This window comes from Sciurus vulgaris (genome assembly GCF_902686455.1).
Source record: "Sciurus vulgaris genome assembly, chromosome: 1".
NCBI lineage: Eukaryota > Metazoa > Chordata > Mammalia > Rodentia > Sciuridae > Sciurus > Sciurus vulgaris.
In genome coordinates this window covers 37,429,760-37,450,591 of record NC_136461.1, presented here as the reverse complement: position 1 = coordinate 37,450,591, position 20,832 = coordinate 37,429,760, and the positions used below count along the sequence as shown (strand labels likewise).

At 37.4% G+C, this 20,832-nt stretch overlaps 2 protein-coding genes across 7 annotated transcripts in view; both read left to right on the top strand.

The window, feature by feature from the left end:
• Positions 1 to 20,832, top strand: part of LOC306670252 (putative selection and upkeep of intraepithelial T-cells protein 1 homolog) — a 201,674-nt gene that overhangs the window by 148,488 nt on the left and 32,354 nt on the right. The gene's annotated exons all lie outside the window — the stretch shown is intronic.
• Positions 1 to 20,832, top strand: part of LOC306653889 (selection and upkeep of intraepithelial T-cells protein 1-like) — a gene marked incomplete at its 3' end in the record, with an annotated part of 35,675 nt that overhangs the window by 2,318 nt on the left and 12,525 nt on the right. Inside the window, exon 2 of the mRNA XM_079126981.1 lies at positions 3,838 to 3,918. Within this exon, the coding sequence (XP_078983107.1) occupies positions 3,843 to 3,918 (76 nt within the window). The 5' untranslated portion in view covers positions 3,838 to 3,842. The remainder of the gene's footprint in view (positions 1 to 3,837; positions 3,919 to 20,832) is intronic.

Genomic DNA, 20,832 nt, shown 5'->3' with positions numbered 1-20,832 from the left:
TCACTTTTCTGACTCTTGGTTCATTGATGTGAGAAGCTCCAAATGGTTAGCAGGGAATCTCAGTTTCCAATTCATTGGATTCATAACTATGTCCTATGTTGAAAAGTTTCCTCTGTGAGATCCTAGGACCATCAAACATACTGAGGAAAAGATTAAAAGAGGGGAAGCAAACATTTTCAAGTCAGTTATAAGGCCATATGAGAGGATCATGCCCAGTATTTACTCCTGGGTTTCCAGGACCATGCATTCTGCTACAGAGATGGCACAATTGGTTATTCACTAGTTTAAGGCAAATCTCACATGTCTTAGGGCTAGATTTTCTCAGGTTCTATCAAATCTACTGTATCCTAGACCATAGATACATGGTAAGACTAGTGAATCCCATGGTCCTTAGCACATTGGTATACTTCCTTTGTTGTAAAATGAATTTCCTGGTCAGAGACAATATTGCATGAGATCAAAGAAAAGGGGAGAATGAAAGCCATTTTGTATGTGTGTGAATGTCTGTGTCTGATGAATTGCTCCCAACTAGGAACCCAGATTCAATGATAAGTATCCACCCCTTAAGTATGAATTAATGATGGATGCCACCAACTAACCAGCAATGACCTGGAACTAATAAGCTAAACACTCAGCAGGGGTGATAGCTAAATAATCCTGACTACAAGGAAATCTTTGCTGTTAATCCCATGCATGTGTACCTGAATGTCCTTGTCCCATGTCTCAGGGTCTCAAACTGCATTAGAGTATCCTTAAATTAGCTTAAGAAACTTTGTGAATGGAGCATTTAATTATTGCTTTAATTTTACAAACCTTAAAATTAGACCTTGAATTCAATCCTCATCTTCATCTCTGGTGACTAGGGAGATGAGCTCTTTGAGATCTGTGATGTAGACCCCCTACTTCTCCAAATACGTTCTCAGCTGTATATTCACAGCTTTTAGTTTTCCGTTTTCTTCATGTCCATCTTCTAGGACAGTCAAAAGAAGGTAGAGAACTACATAATCTTTACAATTACTTTTTGGTCATAGCAACCAAGCTATTTCCTTTCCTTTCCTGTGCCTTCTTCTCCTGCATTTGATTCACCGATATTTATAATTTGAGTAGTTTTGGTGTCATGATATGCTATAGATTGCTCTTTTTTCATACCTTCCAGCGTGGAGGTTAGCTGTGATCTTTAATGCATGAGTAACCCAATTTCAGAAGTACATATTGGGGATCACTTTCAGTTCCTGTTATCAGCCAGAGACCCAGGAAGAAACAGATGACGTGCTTAAGTTTGATAAGTATTAAATAAAGAGTATATTTACAACTCTGCAAACAATGTGTGGGAATTTGGAGGAGCAAAACAGGATCCCTGAGCTAATATAAAGAGATTGTGGCTGCCCCTAGGCCTGAAGGAATAAAGGCAGTAAGCAGTAACTAAAATCTATGGACAGAGAGGGCTACAGAGTGGGTTTTGTTTGTTTTCTTGGGCATACAGCTCACACAGCAACCCAGCTAGGAAGGAGTTAAGAGAGCAAATACTCCAAAGTCATTGTCTTTCATTCCTATAATCTCCTGCTTGTTACTCTGCTTGCTAAATCTCATCAAAAACCATTGGAAGGAGATCCAATCATTGAAATCTTCAGCATTCCACTTTGTGAGAGACAGAGAAGGGTGGAGAAAAGTGGAGATTGGATCTGGAGAAGCAAGCAGGTGACACTCAGCCCAGCTAATATATGCTAGTCACACTGCAGGATCCTGCAGTATATTTTGAATGAGAAGATGTAATTCCTATATGCAAACACTTAAAAATGTATAGCAAAGTCATGTACCTTAACAAGTGCAGCACAGTATGATGGGTGTTCATAATAAAATAGGATAAATTTTAAAAATTGCATAGAAATCTAAAATTGACCCATTCAAAATTCAATTGCTTTTCTTCCCAGGTGTCTCATCATGACTAATGACATAATTTATCCACCCAGTTACAAATCCTAGAAGCTCAGGAGTCACGTGAAAATAAATCTTTGCCATTCCCTCCATTCAGAGACTGATTTAGTCCTAGGGGTTGTACAGTTGTTCTCTCTCTTATTTTGTGATCTTTCATTCCTTCCCCAATACCACCTTCTTGGGACAAAATACTCATTTTGCTTGCCATGTGGTGTTATTGCCTCCATTTCTTTCTTAGCCTTCAAAATCACACTTCAAATATGTAAATATGGATATGTTGTGCCATTCTTCATCAATATTGAGAGACAACATTTTTTTGAGCAATTTTTGTGCTCCACTTTAAAAAAATCTAAACACCTATATTTACCAAATTTAATTCTATGAAATATATATCATCTCTTTTTCAGAGAGTAAACTGAGACACAGAAGTTACATAAATAACCCAAGGAGGCTGTTAAGTAGTACAACCAGGGTGTACATTTGGTTCCAAAGACCTCACTTTTCACCTCTCTTAAACACTGCTAGATTTCAACAATACTAAAAATGATGAGAAAATGAGTACTTTATACTCCTTGTGTTTTTTATAGTACTTATACTTTTTAGTATAACACTTGTCAGATACTATTTTGACCACTTTAGGTATTCTAACTCCATGAATACCAATAATAAATGAATTGATAAAGAAGTTATCATCCCCTGTGTACAGCTGAGAAATAGAGACAGTTTCAGTAATTTGCCTAAGCTCACACAGCTAAATGGAAGACCAGGATTGCAACTTAGGTAGTCCTTTCCTAGGACCCTGCTTTCAACCACTATGCACATAACTGCTTAACGTGTTTTAATTCCCTTGCCTAGAGGATAAAACTTAAATAAAACTTAAATTCACGAACCTGACACATGGAGCCTTCATAATTTGCTCTCTGTCTCACTCATCAATCTTACTAGGTTTTGCTCAAGTCCTCTTGCTCAGTAAGGTTTCCTTATATTGAACCATTGCCTTCATGCTTCACAAGAAAGTCGCTCACTCTTCACAAGGTAGCATCACGTCAGTAGCAAAGCCTCTGTGAACCGCCTCCCCACCACTGTGCTGCAGAGGGAAGGGATCTCCCGGTCTATAAGAGCTGCCCACATACACAGGATGGTATTTTCACATCATTGTTGCTATTCAGCTATTTTTCCTCTTCTCTGTAATATGATCACCTCGGGAGCTGTTTTTTCTTTGTCAGTTTGTTTTTGAGGTACAAATAGAAACTATCACATTTATCTATTGAGTTAAAAATCAAAGTGCTATGCAAATGAAAACCTTCACATTTGACTGAGGGAACCAATTTCATTTTCCTCTTTGTTCTTTACTGACAACATGTGTCCACAAATCTGTCTCTGATTGTGAGTTCTCCATGCACAGGAAATTTAGATGGTTTACTACATTTGCAGGTTATAGCCCCTTCTGAAATAGCCATGCGGTTCATCCCATAATAATAAGGCTAAATCTCTGCCTTCAAACTTTTCTGTGTAAGTAAGTGTGACTAAATGTGACAAATGTTTGGAGCACAGAGGCTTCAGAGATCAGAATATATTCCGTAGATCGGTCACTTTGGAAAAGTAATCATTCCATGAAGTATACAAAACCAGAAGACAAATGAAATCTAGCCTAGGAGGAAGTAATCCTTTAATAGGAAAAAAAAACTTCTGTCTGGATCTGATTTAGCAAATAAAAATTTCTGTACACTAAATATTACAAGGGAAAAGTAATTTGTGGTTTATCTTAACTGGGTGTCCTAATTTTTAACCAGCAACATTAATGAACATTAATTACTACAGAAAGATGTGGAGACGTTTGAATTCTGCAACTTCCTACTCCTGCTAGCACTGTTTTTGAACTTGTCTTATTCCTTGTCACAGGTATAATGGAAACTTCAAGGGTACTTTTCTGCAGACACTTTCTTGTCCTGTACCTCCTCCAGATGGTTACACCAAGTTCAGGTATGATCTTTCACTCAACTTTATGAGGATTAGCAGATGAAGTTTTCCAGGGAAAACAAGGAACACACTAAAAAGTTACATTCTTTTAAAATTGATCCCAACATTTTCTTTTATTTATTGTAAACAAATGGGATACATGTTGTTTCTCTGTTTGTACATGGAGTAAAGGCATACCATTTGTGTAATCATAAATTTACATAAGGGTAATGTTGTTTGATTCATTCTGCTATTTTTAACCATCCCCCCACCCCTCCCACCCCTCTTTTCCCTCTATACAGTTCTTCCTTCCTCCATTCTTGCCCCCCCAACCCTAACTCTAACCCTAACACTAACTCCTCCATCCCCCCATTATGCATCATCATCCACTTATTAGCGATATCATTCGTCCTTTGGTTTTTTATGATTGGCTTATCTCAGCATGATATTCTCCAATTTCATCCATTTGCCTGCAAATGCCATAATTTTATCATTCTTTATGGCTGAGGAATATTCCATTGTATATATATACCAGTTTCTTTATTCATTCATCAATTGAAGGACATCTAGGTTGGTTCCACAATCTGGCTATTGTGAATTGAGCAGCTATGAACATTGATGTGGCTGTATCTCTGTAGTATGCTGATTTTAAGTCCTTTGGGTATAGGCCAAGGAGTGGGATAGCTGGGGTCAAATGGTGGTTCCATTCCAGGGTTTCTAAGGAATCTCCATACTGCTTTCCAGAGTGGCTGCACTAATTTGCAGCCCCACCAGCAATGTATGAGTGAACCTTTCTCCCCACATCCTTGCCAATACCTGTTGTTGCTTGTATTCTTGATAATTGTCATTCTAATTGGGGTGAGATGGAATCTTAGGTGGTTTTTTGATTTGCATTTCTCTTATTACTAGAGATGTTGAACATTTTTCCATATGTTTGTTGATTGCTTGGAGATCTTCTTCTGTGAAGTGTCTGTTCATTTCCTTAGCCCATTTGTTGATTGGGTTATTTGTATTCTTGGTGTAAAGTTTTTGAGTTCTTTATAGATTCTGGAAATTAGTGCTCTATCTGAAGGATGATTGGCAAAGATTTTCTCCCACTCTGTAGGCTCTTTCTTCACATTGCTGATAGTTTCCTTTGCTGAGAGAAAGCTTTTTAGTTTGAATCTATCCCAGTTATTGATTCTTGCTTTTATTTCTTGTGCTATGGGAGTCCTGTTGAGGAAGTGTGGTCCTAAGCCGACGTGTTGAAGATCTGGACCTACTTTTTCTTCTATAATCTGCAGGGTCTCTGGTCTGATTCTGAGGTCCTGAATACATTTTGAGTTTAGTTTCATGCATGGTGAGATATATGGGTTTAATTTCATTCTGTTGCATATGGATTTCCAATTCTCCCAGCACCATTTGTTGAAGAGGCTATCTTTTCTCCATTGCATATTTTTGGCCCCTTTATCTAGTGTGAGAAAATTGTATTTATGTGGGTTTGTGTCCATGTCCTCTATTCTGTACCATTGATCTACATTTCTATTTTGGTACCAATACCATGCCATTTTTGTTACTATTGCTTTCTAGTAGAGTTGAAGATCTGGTATTGTGATACCCCCTGCTTCACTCTTCGTGCTAAGGATTGCTTTAGCTATTCCCGGTTTCTTATTCTTCCAGATGAATTTCATAATTGCTTGCTCTATTTCTGTAAGGTACGTCATTGGGATTTTAATTGGAATTGCATTGAATCTGTATAGAACTTTAGGTAGTATGGCCATTTTGACAATATTAATTCTGCCTATCCAAGAACATGGGAGATCTTTCCATCTTCTAAGGTTTTCTTCAATTTCTTTCTTTAGTGTACTATAGTTCTCATTGTAGAGGTTTTTCACCTCTTTTGTGAGATTGATTCCCAAGTATTTTATTTTTTTTCGAGGCTATTGTGAATGGGGTAGTTTTCCTAATTATTCTTTCCAAAGATTCATCACTTATGTATAAAAATGCATTAGATTTATGTGCATTGATCTTATATCCCCCTACTTTACTGAATTCACTTATGAGTTCTAAAAGTTTTCTGGTGGAATTTCCTGGTTCCTCTAAGTATATAATCATATCATCAGCAAATAGGGATAGTTTGAGTTCTTTTTTTCCACTTCGTATCCCTTTAATTTCTTTGTTCTGTCTAATTGCTCTGGCTAGAGTTTCAAGGACGATATTGAATAGAAGTGGTGAAAGAGGGCATCCCTGCCTTGTTCCAGTTTTTAGGGGGAATGCTTTCAGTTTTTCACCATTTAGAATGATATTAGCCATGAGCTTAGCATAAATGGCCTTTACAATGTTAAGAAATGTTCCAACTATCCCTATTTTTTCTAGTGTTTTGAGCATGAAGGGGTGGCTGTATTTTATCAAATGCTTTTTCTGTATCTGTTGAAATAATCATGTGATTCTTGACTTTAAGTCTATTGATATGGTGAATTACATTTATTGATTTCCTGATGTTGAACCAACCTTGCATCCCTGGGATGAAACCCACTTGATCATGGTGCACTATCTTTTTAATATGTTTTTGTATGCGATTTGCTAAAATTTTGTTGAGAATTTTTGCATCCGTGCTCATTAAGGATATTGGCTGAAGTTTTCTTTCCTCAATGTGTCTCTGTCTGGTTTAGGTATCAGTGTGATATTGACTTCATAGAATGAGTTCGGGAGGGTTCCCTCCTCTTCTATTTCATGGAATACTTTGAGAATTATTGGAATGAGCTCTTCTTTAAAGGTTTTGTAGAACTCGGCTGAGAACGCATCTGGTCCCGGACTTTTCTTTGTTGGTAGGCTTTTGATGACTTCTTCTATTTCATTACTTGAAATTGGTCTATTTAAATTGTGTATGTCCTCCTCGTTCAGTTTAGGCAATTCATATGTCTCTAGAAACCTGTTGATGTCTTTGAAATTTTCTATTTTGTTGGAGTATAGATTTTCAAAATGGCTTCTAATTGTTTTGTATTTCAATCCTGTCTGTTGTGATATATCCTTGTTCATTCCGAATTTTAGTGATTTGGGTATTCTCTCGTCTTCTCTTTGTTAGTGTGGCTAAAGGTTTATCAATTTTATTTATTTTTTCGAAGAACCAACTATTTATTTTGGCAATTTTTTGTATTGTTTCTTTAGTTTCAGTTTCATTGATTTCAGCTCTGAGTTTAACTATTTCCTGTCTTCTACTACTTTTGGTGCTGGTCTGTTCTTTTTCTAGGGCTTTGAGCTAGTGTTAGGTCATTTATTTGTTGAGTTTTACTTCTTTTATTAAATGCGCTCCATGAAATAAATTTTCCTTTAAGTACTGCTTTCATAGTGTCCCAGAGATTTTGATATGATGTTTCTTTGTTCTCATTTATCTCTAAGAATTTTTTAATTTCCTTCCTAATATCTTTTGTTATCCATTCATCATATAATAGCATATTGTTTAATCTCCAGGTGTTGGAGTAGTTTCTGTTTTTTACTCTTTCATTTATTTCTAACTTCAATCCATTATGATCTGATAGAATATAAGGTAGTGTCTCTATCTTCTTGTATTTGCTAACATTAGCTTTGTGGCATAATATATGGTCTATTTTAGAGAAGGATCCATGTGCTGCTAGAAGAAAGTGTATTCACTCTTGGTTGGATGGTGTATTCTATAAATGTCCGTTAAGTCTAAATTATTGATTGCATTATTGAGATCTATGGTTTCTTTGTTCAATTTTTGTCTGGAAGATCTGTCCAGTGGTGAGAGAGGCGTGTTAAAATCACCTAGTATTATTGTGTTATGGTCTATTTGGTTCCTGAAATTGAGAAGGATTTGTTTGACATACATGGATGAGCTACTGTTTGGGGCATAGATGTTTATGATTGTTATATCTTGCTGATTTATGCTTCCCTTAAGCAGTATGAAATGTCCTTCTTTATCCCTTCTGACTAACTTTGGCTTGAAGTCCACATTATCTGAAATGAGGATGGGTACTCCAGCTTTTTTGCTGGGTCCATGTGCATAGTATGTTTTTCCCCATCCTTTCACTTTTAGTCTATGGGTATCTTTTTCTATGAGGTGAGTCTCTTGCAGGCAACATATTGTTGGATCTTTCTTTTTAACCCATTCTGCCAGTCTATGTCTTTTGATTGATGAATTCAGGCCATTAATGTTCAGGGTTATTATTGAGATATGATTTGTATTCCCAGTCATTTGGTTCATTTATTTTATTTTATTTATTTATTTATTTGACATGACTTGGTTCCTCCTTTATTTGACAATTCCTTTAGGATAATTCCTCCCTTTGCTGATTTGCTTCTTTGTTTTTCATCTCTTCCTCATGGAATATTTTGCTGAGAATGTTCTGTAATGCCGGCTTTCGTTTTGTAAATTCTTTTAGCTTTTGTTTATCATGGAAGGATTTTATTTCATCGTCAAATTTGAAGGTAAGTTTTGCTGGGTATAAGATTCTTGGTTGGCATCCATTTTCTTTCAGGGCTTGAAAAATGTTGTTCCAGGCCCTTCTAGCTTTTAGGGTCTGGATTGAAAAATCTGCTGATATCTGTATTGGTTTCCCCCTGAATGTAATTTGGTTCTTTTCTCTCACAGCCTTTAAAATTCTGTCTTTATTTTGTATGTTAGGTATTTTCATTATAATGTGCCTTGGTGTGGGTCTGGTGTAATTTTGTGTATTTGGAGTCCTATAAGCCTCTTGAACTTGATTTTCCATTTCATTCTTCAGATTTGGGAAATTTTCTGATATTATTTCATTGAATAGATTGTTCATTCCTTTGGTTTGTTTCTCTATGCCTTCCTCAATCCCAATAATTCTTAAATTTGGCCTTTTCATGATATCCCATAGTTCATGGAGATTCTGTTCATGATTTCTTACCATCTTCTCTGTTTGTTCAACTTTGTTTTCAAGGTTAAATATTTTGTCTTCAATGTCTGAGGTTCTGTCTTCCATGTGTTCCATCCTATTGGATATGCTTTCTATGGAGTTCTGAATTTGGTTTCTTGTTTCCTTCATTTCAAGGATTTCTGTTTGTTTTTGTTTCAATATCTCTAACTCTTTATTGAAATGATCTTTTGTTTCCTGTATTTGCTCTTTTAACTGTCGATTGGTGTGATCATTCAATGCCTGCATTTGCTCTTTCATCTCATCATTCAGTGCCTGCATTTGCTCTTTCATCTCCTCGTTTGCTTCCCTGATCATTTTAATTATGTACATTCTGAACTCCTTTTCTGTCATTTCTTCTGCTATGCTGTCATTGGGTTTTATTGATGTAACATCTAGATTTGTTTGGGGCATTTTCTTCCCTTGTTTTCTCATATTGTTCAGGTATCAGTGGACCGCTGAGATATTGCAGATTTCCTCTACTGACTTATAATGTCCCTGAAGATTTCTAGTATATCCCCTCTTAGCCTTCAGTAGGCTGAAGTCTTGGAGGAAGTTGATAGTGTGTTGCTCCATAACGAAGCTGCCTCTGTAGGGGTGGTGGCCTTCAGGTGGGGTATATTCCCTGCTAGTGGAAAAGAGGTGCCTCCACTTGTTGACCAATGGTCATCCAAAGGGGAACTAGGCTGCAGGCTGAGTCAAGGCCTGTTTTGGGCCCTGTGTCTCCGGTTTTACCGTCCTTGTGGGAAAACCTCACCTGGCAGGGAAGACTCACCCAGTGGGGAGGTCTCGCTGGTCAGTTCCCCTCCTAGAGGTTCCCCTCAATATACAACTACCACCTGGGCTGGGCTGCCTTCCTCTGCAACATTCCCAGGGGCCCCGACCTACCTCCTGGGCCTGGGAGCCTCACCCTTCACAGACGAGTCTCCTTAGGCTGCCTCTCCTCAGAGAATCTGCCTGCAGTCCTGGAACCTTCGCTCCGCCCCTCAGTGTGTCTCTGTGCAGCTCTTCCACCAAGAAGCCTCCTAGGTCCTGAGACCCTGCTCTGCACCTAATCGCCTGGCTATGCGGCCCCTCCTCTGAGCATCCACCTGGAGCCCTGTACAATCGCTCCGAGTCCCAGCAACCCGCCGCATGCCTCTTCCTCTGGACAGCTGCCCGGTGTTCTGGTGCGGTCACTAGGAGTCCAAGCAACTCACTGTGTGCCTCCTCCTCCCGCCAAATGCCCGTAGCCCTGGACAGTCACTCCGAGTCCAAGTGACCCTCCCTGTTCCTCCTCCTCCTCCGGGCAGCCCACCGGTGTTCAGGAGCGGTCGCTTTGAGTCCAAACAACTCACCACTCGCCTCCTCCTCTGAGCAGCCGCCTGGAGCTCTGATGCAGTCACTGTGAGCCCAAGCGACCTGCCGCATTCCTCCTTCTCCTCCAGGGAGCCCCCCGGTGTTCAGAAGCAGTCGCTCTGAGTCCAAACAGCTCTCCTCGCAGCTCCTCCTCTGGGCAGCCTCCCAGAGCTCCAGTGGTTGCTCCCAGTCCAAGCACTGTGCTGAGCTGCCTCCACTATGATGCTCCCAGTTGTCCAAGTTCACTGCTCCAGCGGGGGGAGGGGTGTCTCACCAGGCAGCTCTACTTCACAAAGTTCCCTGCATTCCAGGACTACCGCCCCATCCAGGAGACCTCCCCAATGGGAGAGACTCACCCGGTTGCTTTGAGTTGGTCCGAAGTCTCTCAATATCTCCTCTTTTGAATCCTGAGTCCTGGAGCAGCATGAAATGCAGCCACCCTCTAGTCCGCCATCTTGACACCCCCCCCCCAACTTTTAATATGTAGTAATGAAATGAAGATGGGTACCACAGGATATAGCTTATGTTTAAGAACACTCATTCCTTATGAGCAATCCTTCTTTACTCACATTTGTGCTAGATTCCAGAAAGAAAAAACAAATAAAGAAGAACATACACTTGTCCTTGAGAACTCAAGATTGATGCTTAGGAGATATGATTTATGTATCACCTTTACAGAGATGACATAAGGCAAGATGTAGATCCATATTGGAATCCCTGTGAATTACCAACAGAGTGTGGAATAAGATGAGAAAAGATGAGACAGGCTTGTATGTTAGATGATAAAAATCTTACTCATCCAAATTTAGGTAGGATCTTTTGCTAATAAAAATAATAACTGCCACAGATATCCATGAATCTGCATTTTGAGCATAACTTTGGGTGAGTTATAAGAAATATTCCCTATCTTGAAGACATTGACAAATTTCTAGAGACACATGCTCCTCCCAAACTGAATCAGGAAGACATACACAATTTAAACAGAACAATTTCAAGCACTGAAATAGAAGAAGCTATCAAAAGTCTACCAACAAAGAAAAGCCCAGGACTGGATGGATTCTTAGCTGAATTCTACAAGACCTTTAAAGAAGAACTAATACCAATACTCCTCAAAGTATTCCAGGAAATAGAAAAGAAGTAAACCCTTCCAAATTCATTCTCTGAGGTTAGTATCACTCTGATACCAAAACCAGACAAAGACTCATCAAGGAAAAAATACTTTAGACCAATATGCCATAGATGCAAAAATCCTTGGCGATATTCCATAGATGCAAATATCCTTAGCAAAATACTGGCAAATCGCATACAAAAACTACATTAAAAAGGTAGTGCACCATGGTCAAGTGGTGTTTATCCCAGGGATGCAAGGTTGGTTCAATATCCAGAAAGCAATAAATATAATTCATTATGTCAATAGTCTTAAAGTTAAGAATCATGTGATTATTTCAATAGATGCTGAGAAGGTGTTTGATAAAATACAGTGCCCCTTCATGCTTAAAAAACTAGAAAAAATAGGAATTAGGAACATACTTCAACATTTTAAAGGCTATCTATGCTAAACCCATGGCCCGAATCATTCTAAATAGAGAAAAACTGAAAGCATTCCCTCTAAAAACTGGAATAAGACAGGGATGTCCTCTTTTACCACTTCTATTCAACATCGTCCTTGAAACACTAGCCAGAGTAATTAGGCAGACCAAAGAAATTAAAGGGATACAAACAGGAAAAGAAGAACTTAAGTTGTCACTATTTGCTGATGACATGATCATATATTTAGAAGATCCAAAAAACTCCACTAGAAAACTTATAGAACTAATAATTTAACTTAGCAAAGTAGCAGGATATAAAATCAATATGCATAAATCTAATGCATTTCTATTCATAAGTGATGAATCCTCTGAAAGAGAAATTAGGAAAACCACTCCATTCACAATAACATCAAAAAAATAAAATACTTGGGAATTAATCTAACAAAAGAGGTGAAAGAGGTCTACAATGAAAAGTACAGAACACTAAAGAAAGAAATTGAAGAAAACCTTAGAAGATGAAAAGATCTCCTATGCTCTGGGGTAGGCAGAATTAATATTATCTAAATGGTCGTACTACCAAAAGTGCTATGCAGATTCAATGCAATTCCAATTAAAATCCCAATGACATTTCTCATAGAAATAAAGCAATCATAATCTTTATCTGGAAGAACAAGAGACCGCAAATAGCCAAAACAATTCTGAGTAGAAAAAGCGAAGCAGGAGGTATTACAATACCAGACCTTAAACTGTACTACAGAGCAATAGTAACAAACACAGCATTGTATTGGCACCAAAGTGGACAGGCAGACCAATAGTACAGAATAGAAGACACAGACAAAACCACATAAATACAGTCACCTCATACTAGACAAAAGAGCCAAAAACTTACAATGGAGAAAAGATAGCCTGTTCAACAAATGGTGCTGGAAAAACTGGAAATTCATATGCAGTAAATGAAATTAAACCAGTATCTCTCACCCTGCATAAAACTCAACTCAAAATGGATCAAGGACTTAGGAATTAGACCAGAGACCTACACCTACTAGAAGACAAAGCAGGCCCGAATCTTCATCATATTGGCTTAGGATCAGACTTCCTCAAAAAGACTCCCAAAGCACAAGAAATCAAAGCAAGAATCAATAAATGGGATGGACTCAAACTAAAAAGCTTTTTCTCAGCAAAGGATACAATCAATAATGTAAAAAGAAAGCCTACAGAGTAGGAAAAAATCTTTTCCACACACGTCAGGTAGAGCACTTATCTCCAAAATTTATAAAGAACTTATAAAACTTTACACCAAAAATACAAAGAACCCAATCAATAAATGGGCCAAGGAACTGGACAGACACTTTACTGAAGAAGACATACAGACAATTAATAAATGTATGAAAAAGTGTTCAACATCCCAAGTAATTACAGAAATGCATATTAAAACAACTCTAAGATTTCATCTTACTCCAATTAAAATGGTTATTATTAAGAACACAAATAGTAATAGGTATTGGCATGGATGTGGGGAAAAAGGCACACTACATTGTTGGTGGAGTTTCAAATTGGTGCAGTCACTCTGGAAAGCAGTGTGGAGAATCCTCAGAAAACTTAGAATGGACTCATCTTTTGACCCAGTTGTCCCACTCCTCAGTTTATACCCAAAGGACTTGAAATTAGCATACTACAGTAACACAGTCACATCAATGTTTATAGCAGCTCAGTTCACAATAGCTAGATTGTGGAACCAACTTAGATGCTTTCAGCAAATGAATGGATAAAGAAACTGTAGTATATAGACACAATGGGATATTATTCAGCCATAAATAATAATAATATTGCACTTGCAAATAAATGGATGGAACTGGAGAATATCATGGTAATTGAAATAAGCCAATCCCAAAAAACCAAAGGCTGAATATTTTTCCTGATAAGTGGAGAATGATATATAATGGGGGTGGGGGTGGGAAGTGAGAAAAGAATGGAGGAACTTTATATTATGTAGAAGGAAATGAGAGGGAGGGGGATATGAAAAATGGTGGAAATGAGACAGACATCATCATCCTATGTACATGTATGATTACACAAATGGTATGAATCTACATTGTGTACAACCATAGAAATGAAATGATATACCCCACTTGTGTACAATGAATCAAAAGGCAGTCTGTAAAAAATCAAAAACAAATTTAAAAAGAAAGAAATATTCCCTATGAGTAGAACTCATGACCAAAATTTGTTATTTATTATTATTCTAAAAATATTATTATTAAATAGTTGCCAATATACATTTCTGCAAACAGAGTGTGTGAGTGTGTCACATAGATGTTACAGGTTTTGTCTTTTTCAAACGTATAGAAGAAAACTAGAATCTTACAGTAATCTTAATTTCTTATTAAATTTGAGGTTAAGTATCTTTCCAAAAAGTTTTGTATTTCTTTTTCTCTGAACAGGCTGTTTATGTCCTAACCCCTTATTTCCTTTGTATTTTTGGTGTTTCCTTTGTTGTTTTTTAAGAACTCTTAAATAGTAAGAGTTAACTTTTGAACTATTTTATTAGTTCCACATATTCCAACAGATTTGTAATTCACTGGACTTTTTAATTATATTTTGGATATATAGAATATTTTTGCTTTGATGTTTTATTATATTTTATTTGTAGATTAAAAAATCCCCTCCATATTATAATTTATTTTGTCCTCCACTTTCTCCTAATTGACTTTTATATTTGTAACACATTTTATTTTTGAAAGCAGTTTCAGGTTTATTAAGTAAATATTGTGCAGAGAGTGTAGAGAGACTCCATATAATCTTGCTTCTTCATTTCCATCTCCCACTCCAGACACACAGTTTCCCTTACATTAGTATCTTTCCTTAGTATGGTGCATTTATTATAATTGAGTCAGTATGAATAGATTATTGTTATGTAAATTTCAAGTTTAGAGAGAGTTCATTCTTGTACAGTTCTTTGGGTATTAACAACTTGTTACAAAAATGAGTCAAAAATAGCCCCTGTATATTGATACCATGTTTCTTCTTCAAAACTGAGACCCATTAATCCAAATGTCCACCAATGCTAACGTCAAAATTTTACACATCCAAGTGTTTTAAATATTTCCCCAAATAAGGAAATTTTTAACCATTTAATGCCTTTCTGCTTTGTATGTCCTGTGAAACTTACCCAACATCTATTTGCTAGCTATAGATAAGATAAACCCTATAAATATAAAAGCCTCAAGTTTAACTGGACAAGATGGTACACTATTGTAATCTCACTGATTTAGGAGGCTGAGATAGGGGAATTGCAAATTTTAGCCCAGCCTTAACACTTAGCGTGATCCTATTTCAAAATAAAATAAAAAGGACTGGAGAATATAGCTCAGTGGTGAAATGTCTCTAGGTTTAGTTCCCAGCACTGCAAAAATAAAAAATAAAAATTCCAAACGGCTGATACCCTCAGAGCTCTCTAAACACATGAGCCTCCTCTCCTCTCCCTTCCTCGATGTGTTGCTCTGTGCCTCTGCAAGGTATCATACTGTGAAGACTGCCTCTTTTGCAACCAAATGTTGACCAAAAATGAAGTTTATTGTATGCTACTGCCACATCATGGTTTTATCTTTTTCCTTGATCAGCCTCTGAAATTCTCAAATTTATTCTATAAGTACATAATATCATGAATCCATCATTACAATATCAGCCAGAATAATTTTGCCATCCAAAAAAAGTCATATTCTCAATGAACTTAAAATTCAATGTGTTGACATTTTTATGCTGCATAATTCAGTAGATTCTTTTTTCATGGTGTCCAGGTGCTGTGTTTGCTTAGAAATAGTTTTTCAGAGCACAATATAAGACTATAACAACAATTTTGGTTCACTTTGTATTTTCAATTTAATTCATGAAAAATGATTATTATATAAGGATTGAGGTAGAAAGCCAACATTATTAAATAAAAACAACAGTTGTCCTATCCACTGATTAATCCAACTCTCTTCAATGATTCCAAAAGTTGTTTATGTGATAAACCAAATTCCCTGTGTATATGGATTTCTAAATTCTATTACACTGAGCACTCTTCTCATGGATTAATATCAAATTTCATAAACAAACCTTTATATTTATGGAATAACCTTCAATATCTTATAGATATATTCCATGCTCACTAATTATTTTAAAATAGTTTTTATATAAATATTGAGGTTGGGGAACCAAGATGGTGGAGTTTAAAGCAGGCTACAGACTCCAGCCCCTTCATAGTTTGGAATCAAAGTAGTGAGAGAATATCTACTCAGCAAGTGTATTATTAATTTTACAATTTGTTATAGATTACTGTAATGTATAAAGCTTCTCCCCCGCCCATTGTGTTGCAGTCATTTTCCCCGCCTCCCAACCACTTGTCAATCTGTGAACATCCTAGCTAGCTATTGGTTCATCAGTCAGCTTGCAAGTATCCTTCTCCGATATTGGTCCCCTGTTAGCCCTGCGGAATTCAACTGTTTACTATAGCTTCCCGGCCATCTTTTCCCATCCTTCTGTCTGTCCTCCTCACTTTTCTCTAGCCTCTTGGCTTTCCCCTCTCTCTAGTGCATGCCCTTTCTCTTTCCTTTCTCTTTTCCTCTCATTTTCTCTCTTACCCTGCAGGGAGACACTCTGCTTAATAAACTCCCTTATGTGATTTCCCATGTCCATCATGGTTCCTTGGGATTTCCCTTACAATTACTATTCTCCTTTCCATGTTTAGATGGATGGAGCTAGAGTAGACAATATTTTCAATAAGTTTTTATGGTTTATTAGTATATGGTTTTCTCTAAAGTGATCATACTAACTTGTGATTATTATTTTCTCTCAAAGTAGTGCTAGGGATTTATCATAGAACTGTGAATATGTTAAATAGTTAGTTTTATGCTGAGATTTACCCCAATCCCAGGACACATATTTAAGATAAAACAACTCACTAAAAATACTCTAACATAACAGTGGAAGATATATCTACACCAGAAGATATGTAAATCACAACATAGAAATAAAGGAATGTAACATATCTCTAAACTTTATAACCTTTAAATACCTGAACCCATAGATAATAAAGTGGAAGAAATACCAGAAACATAACTCAAAAAGTTAATTATGGAATGATCAAGCATCAAAGAATTAACTAAGGGAGAAGATATAAGACATAAAAAAGAATATCAATAAAGAGAGAATCTTAAAAGGAAACTTACAGAAATCTTAGAAACAAATAAAATACTCAGTGGATAGTCTTGCCAATGAACTAGACCAAAGAGAAAAAAGAATATCAGAGCTTGAGGACAGGGTGAGTAAATAACAAGACTCAGTGAATAATTAAAAAAAAAAAAAAAAAACTATAAACATAACATACAAAAGCTCTGTGACGTCATCAAAAGGCCAAACTTAGGACTCAAATTTTGAGGAAGGACAAAAGATAAAACAAATGGTGTAGAAAGCTTATTCAGTAAAATAATAGAAGAAAATTTCTCAAATCTTAAAAAAGAGGGAGATCCAAGATGGTGGACTAGAGGGATGCTACGTTCCTTGTCGCTCCGTAACTCCGGTTTCAAGCAGAGGATATCTGTTTCTTGGTGAGGCAGTTTTTGCTGCTTATTGATTCCCTGGTGTTTACCCCATTTGTCTGCTATGATGACCTGCAGTCTGCTAGCATATCAATGCCTTTTTTGAGTGCAGATTGCTCACTGTCAGGCACCTATCATCCGCCATTTGTCTGCCTCTGGCCGGGCCATCGCCTGCCTTACACCTTTCCATCACCCAGCGCACAAGGTTCACCTCCCAATCGTCCAACAACAGTCAGCAAACTGATCGCCGACCGCGAGTGGAGCACCGGCTGCCTTCTGTTGCCTGAAAGTTGTCTGTCACAGTACCTGCACTGTTTGGTTACACGTGGCTGCCGCCATTTTGAGACAACAGCCAGGTCCCAGAGGACCCCTGGCCGGACTGACTGAGCCCCATCTCCAGGATCCCTCAGCCTGACCGATCACTCCCTGCCTCTGGGGCCCTCACATCCACTGACTGCTCCCTTCCGCCAGGACCCTCAGACCAACTGACTGTGCCCTATCACCAGGACCCCAGACCAACTAATTGCACCCGGCCTCCAGGATCCTGCAACCACACCAAACAAACTGGACCTCCAGGACCCCTGCCTCACCAACTGCATCCCGCCTCCAGGACCTCCAGCTGACCACATCCACACACTGAGCTGCAGCTCCCCATTTGCCAACTCATTTCGAAGCCAGAGTGGCCATTTTGGATAATCCTGGAACCTGTAGCTCCGATCTTCAGGTGGGGCAAATCCCATCCTGAGACACCTGCTGGAGGCTTGAAGCTCATTTTCATGTACCTCTCATGCATCAGGCTACTGAACACTGGGAGGTTTCATTACTATATGACTGTTATACTGTAGATTTTCTTTTTTCTCCTTATAGAAAAAAAAATGTTTTTATTTCTTTACTTTTCATGCTTTCTTTTCCTTTTGTTAACCTGTTCCCTCAGAGTCTCTTTCTCCCTTTTTTGCATGCTAACATCCAATTTCTATTGATTACACTCTCAACATTTCTATTACCTAGAACTTCTATATATTCTTTTCTTATCCCATAAACAGCCACATTCTACATCCCTCTGCATCCTCTTTGTCCTCCATTAGAAACTGCAGACCTTATTGTAAATCTGTTTGTTTTATTGAAGATAATATTTTAACTCATTCTGTTTCTTATGAAAATTTTGTTATTGTCCTCATAGGGGCTATTTGATCTAGGATTGCATAGTGTCTGAATTGGGCACTGCTAATATTGATCTCCTCTTAAAGAAAGAGTTTTGGAAACCTGTAGGTCCACTATAAGCCTATAGGGGGAAACCTGCAATACTCCAGATCTGCAGCGCTAGAGGGGAAGATACATGAGCAACATGAAAAAACAAGGGAAGAAAATGATCCAAATAAATCTAGATTCTATGTTAATAGAATCCAAAGACAGTATGTTAGAAGAAATGTCAGAAAAGGACTTCAGATTATACATGATTAAGATGATTCGCAGAGCAAAGGATGAGATAAGAGAGAAAATGCAGAAAATGAAGATAATACCAATTGAAAGAGCAACTGCAGGAAGCAAAAGATCATTTCAACAAAGAGATAGAGATTCTCAAAAAACAAACAAACAAACAAAAAACAAATGGAAATCCTTGAAATGAAGGAAACTATAAACCAAATAAAAAACTCAATGGAAAGCATCACCAAAAGACTAGACCACTTGGAAGACAGAACCTCAGACAATGAAGACAAAATATTTAATCTTCAAAATAAAGTTGCCCAAATAGAGAAGATGGTAAGAAATCATGAGCAGAATCCCCAAGAACTATGGGACATCATGAAAAGACCAAATTTAAGAATTATTGGGATTGAGGAAGGCACAGAGATACAAACCAAAGGAATGAACAACCTATTCAATGAAATAATGTCAGAAAATTTCCCAAGCCTGAAGAATGAAATGGAAAATCAAATACAAGAGGTTTACGAACACCAAATGCGCAAAATCACAACAGATCCACACCAAGGCACATTATAATGAAAATGCCTACCATTCAAAACAAAGATAGGATTTTGAAGACCGTGAAAGAAAAGCATCAAATTACATGTAGGGGAAGACCAATACGGATAGCAGCTGACTTCTCAACCCAGACTCTAAAAGCTAGAAGGGCCTGGAACAACATATTTCAAACTCTGAAAGAACATGTTTGCCAACCAAGAATCCTATACCCAGCAAAACTAACCTTCAGATTTGAAGATGAAATAAAATCCTTCCATGATAAACAAAAGTTAAAAAAATTTACAACTAGGAAGCCTGCACTACAGAATGTTCTCAACAAAATATTCCAAGAGGAGGAAATGAAAAACGACAATGGAGGTCAGAAAAGGGAGGAACTACCTTAGAGAAAAACCACTCAAAGGAGAAACTGAGCCAAATTAAAAACCAAAAATAAGCCAAATGACTGGGAATACAAATCATATCTCAATAATAACCCTGAACATTAATGACCTAAACTCATCAATCAAAAGACAGACTGGCAGAATGGATTAAAGAAAGACCCAACAATATGCTGCCTGCAAGAGACTGATCTCATGGAATAAGACATCCACAGACTAAAGGTGAAAGGATGGGAAAAAACCTACCATGCACATGGACTCAGTAAAAAAGCGGGGGTTTCCATCCTTATATCAGATAAAGTGGACTTCAAGCCAAAGTTAGTCAGAAGAGATAAAGAAGGACATTTCATACTGCTTAAGGGAACCATAAATTAGGAAGACATAACGATAGTAAATATTTATGCCCCAAACAATGGTGCATACCTGTACATCAAACAAATCCTTCTCAATTTCAGGAATCAAACAGACCACAACACAATAATCCTGGGTGACTTTAACACACTGCTGTCACCACTAGATAGATCTTCCAAACAAAAACCAAACAAACAAAATATAGAACACAATAACACAATCAAAAACCTAGACTTAATAGACATACATAGAATATTCCATCCATCAATGAGTGGATTCACTTTTTTCTCAGCAGCACATGGAACCTTCTCAAAAATAGACCATATGTTATGCCACAAAGCAGCCCTTAGGAAATGCAAAAAAATACAGATACTGCCTTGTGTTCTATCAGATCATAATGGACTGAGAGTAGAAATCAATGATAAAATAAAAAACAGAAATTACTCCAACACTTGGAGACTAAATAATATGCTATTGAATGAAACATGGATAACAGAAAACATCAGGGAGGAGATGAAAAAATTCTTTTAGGTCAATGAGAATGAAGATAGAACATATCAAAATCTCTGGGACACTATGGTAGCGGTACTAAGAGGAAAATTCATTGCATGGAGTGCATTCCAGAAAAGAATGAAAAGTCAACAACTAAATGACCTAACATTACAGTTCAAAGCCCTAGAAAAAGAAGAACAGAATAACAGCAAAAGTAGTAGAAGACAGGAAATAATTAAAATCAGAGCTGAAATCAATGAAAATGAAGGAAAAGAAACTATTCAAAAAATTAACAAAACAAAAAGTTGGTTCTTTGAGAAAGTAAACAAAACAGACAAACCCTTAGCCACACTAACAAAGAGGAGAGAGAAAACTCAAATTACTAAATTCATGATGAAAAAGGAAATAT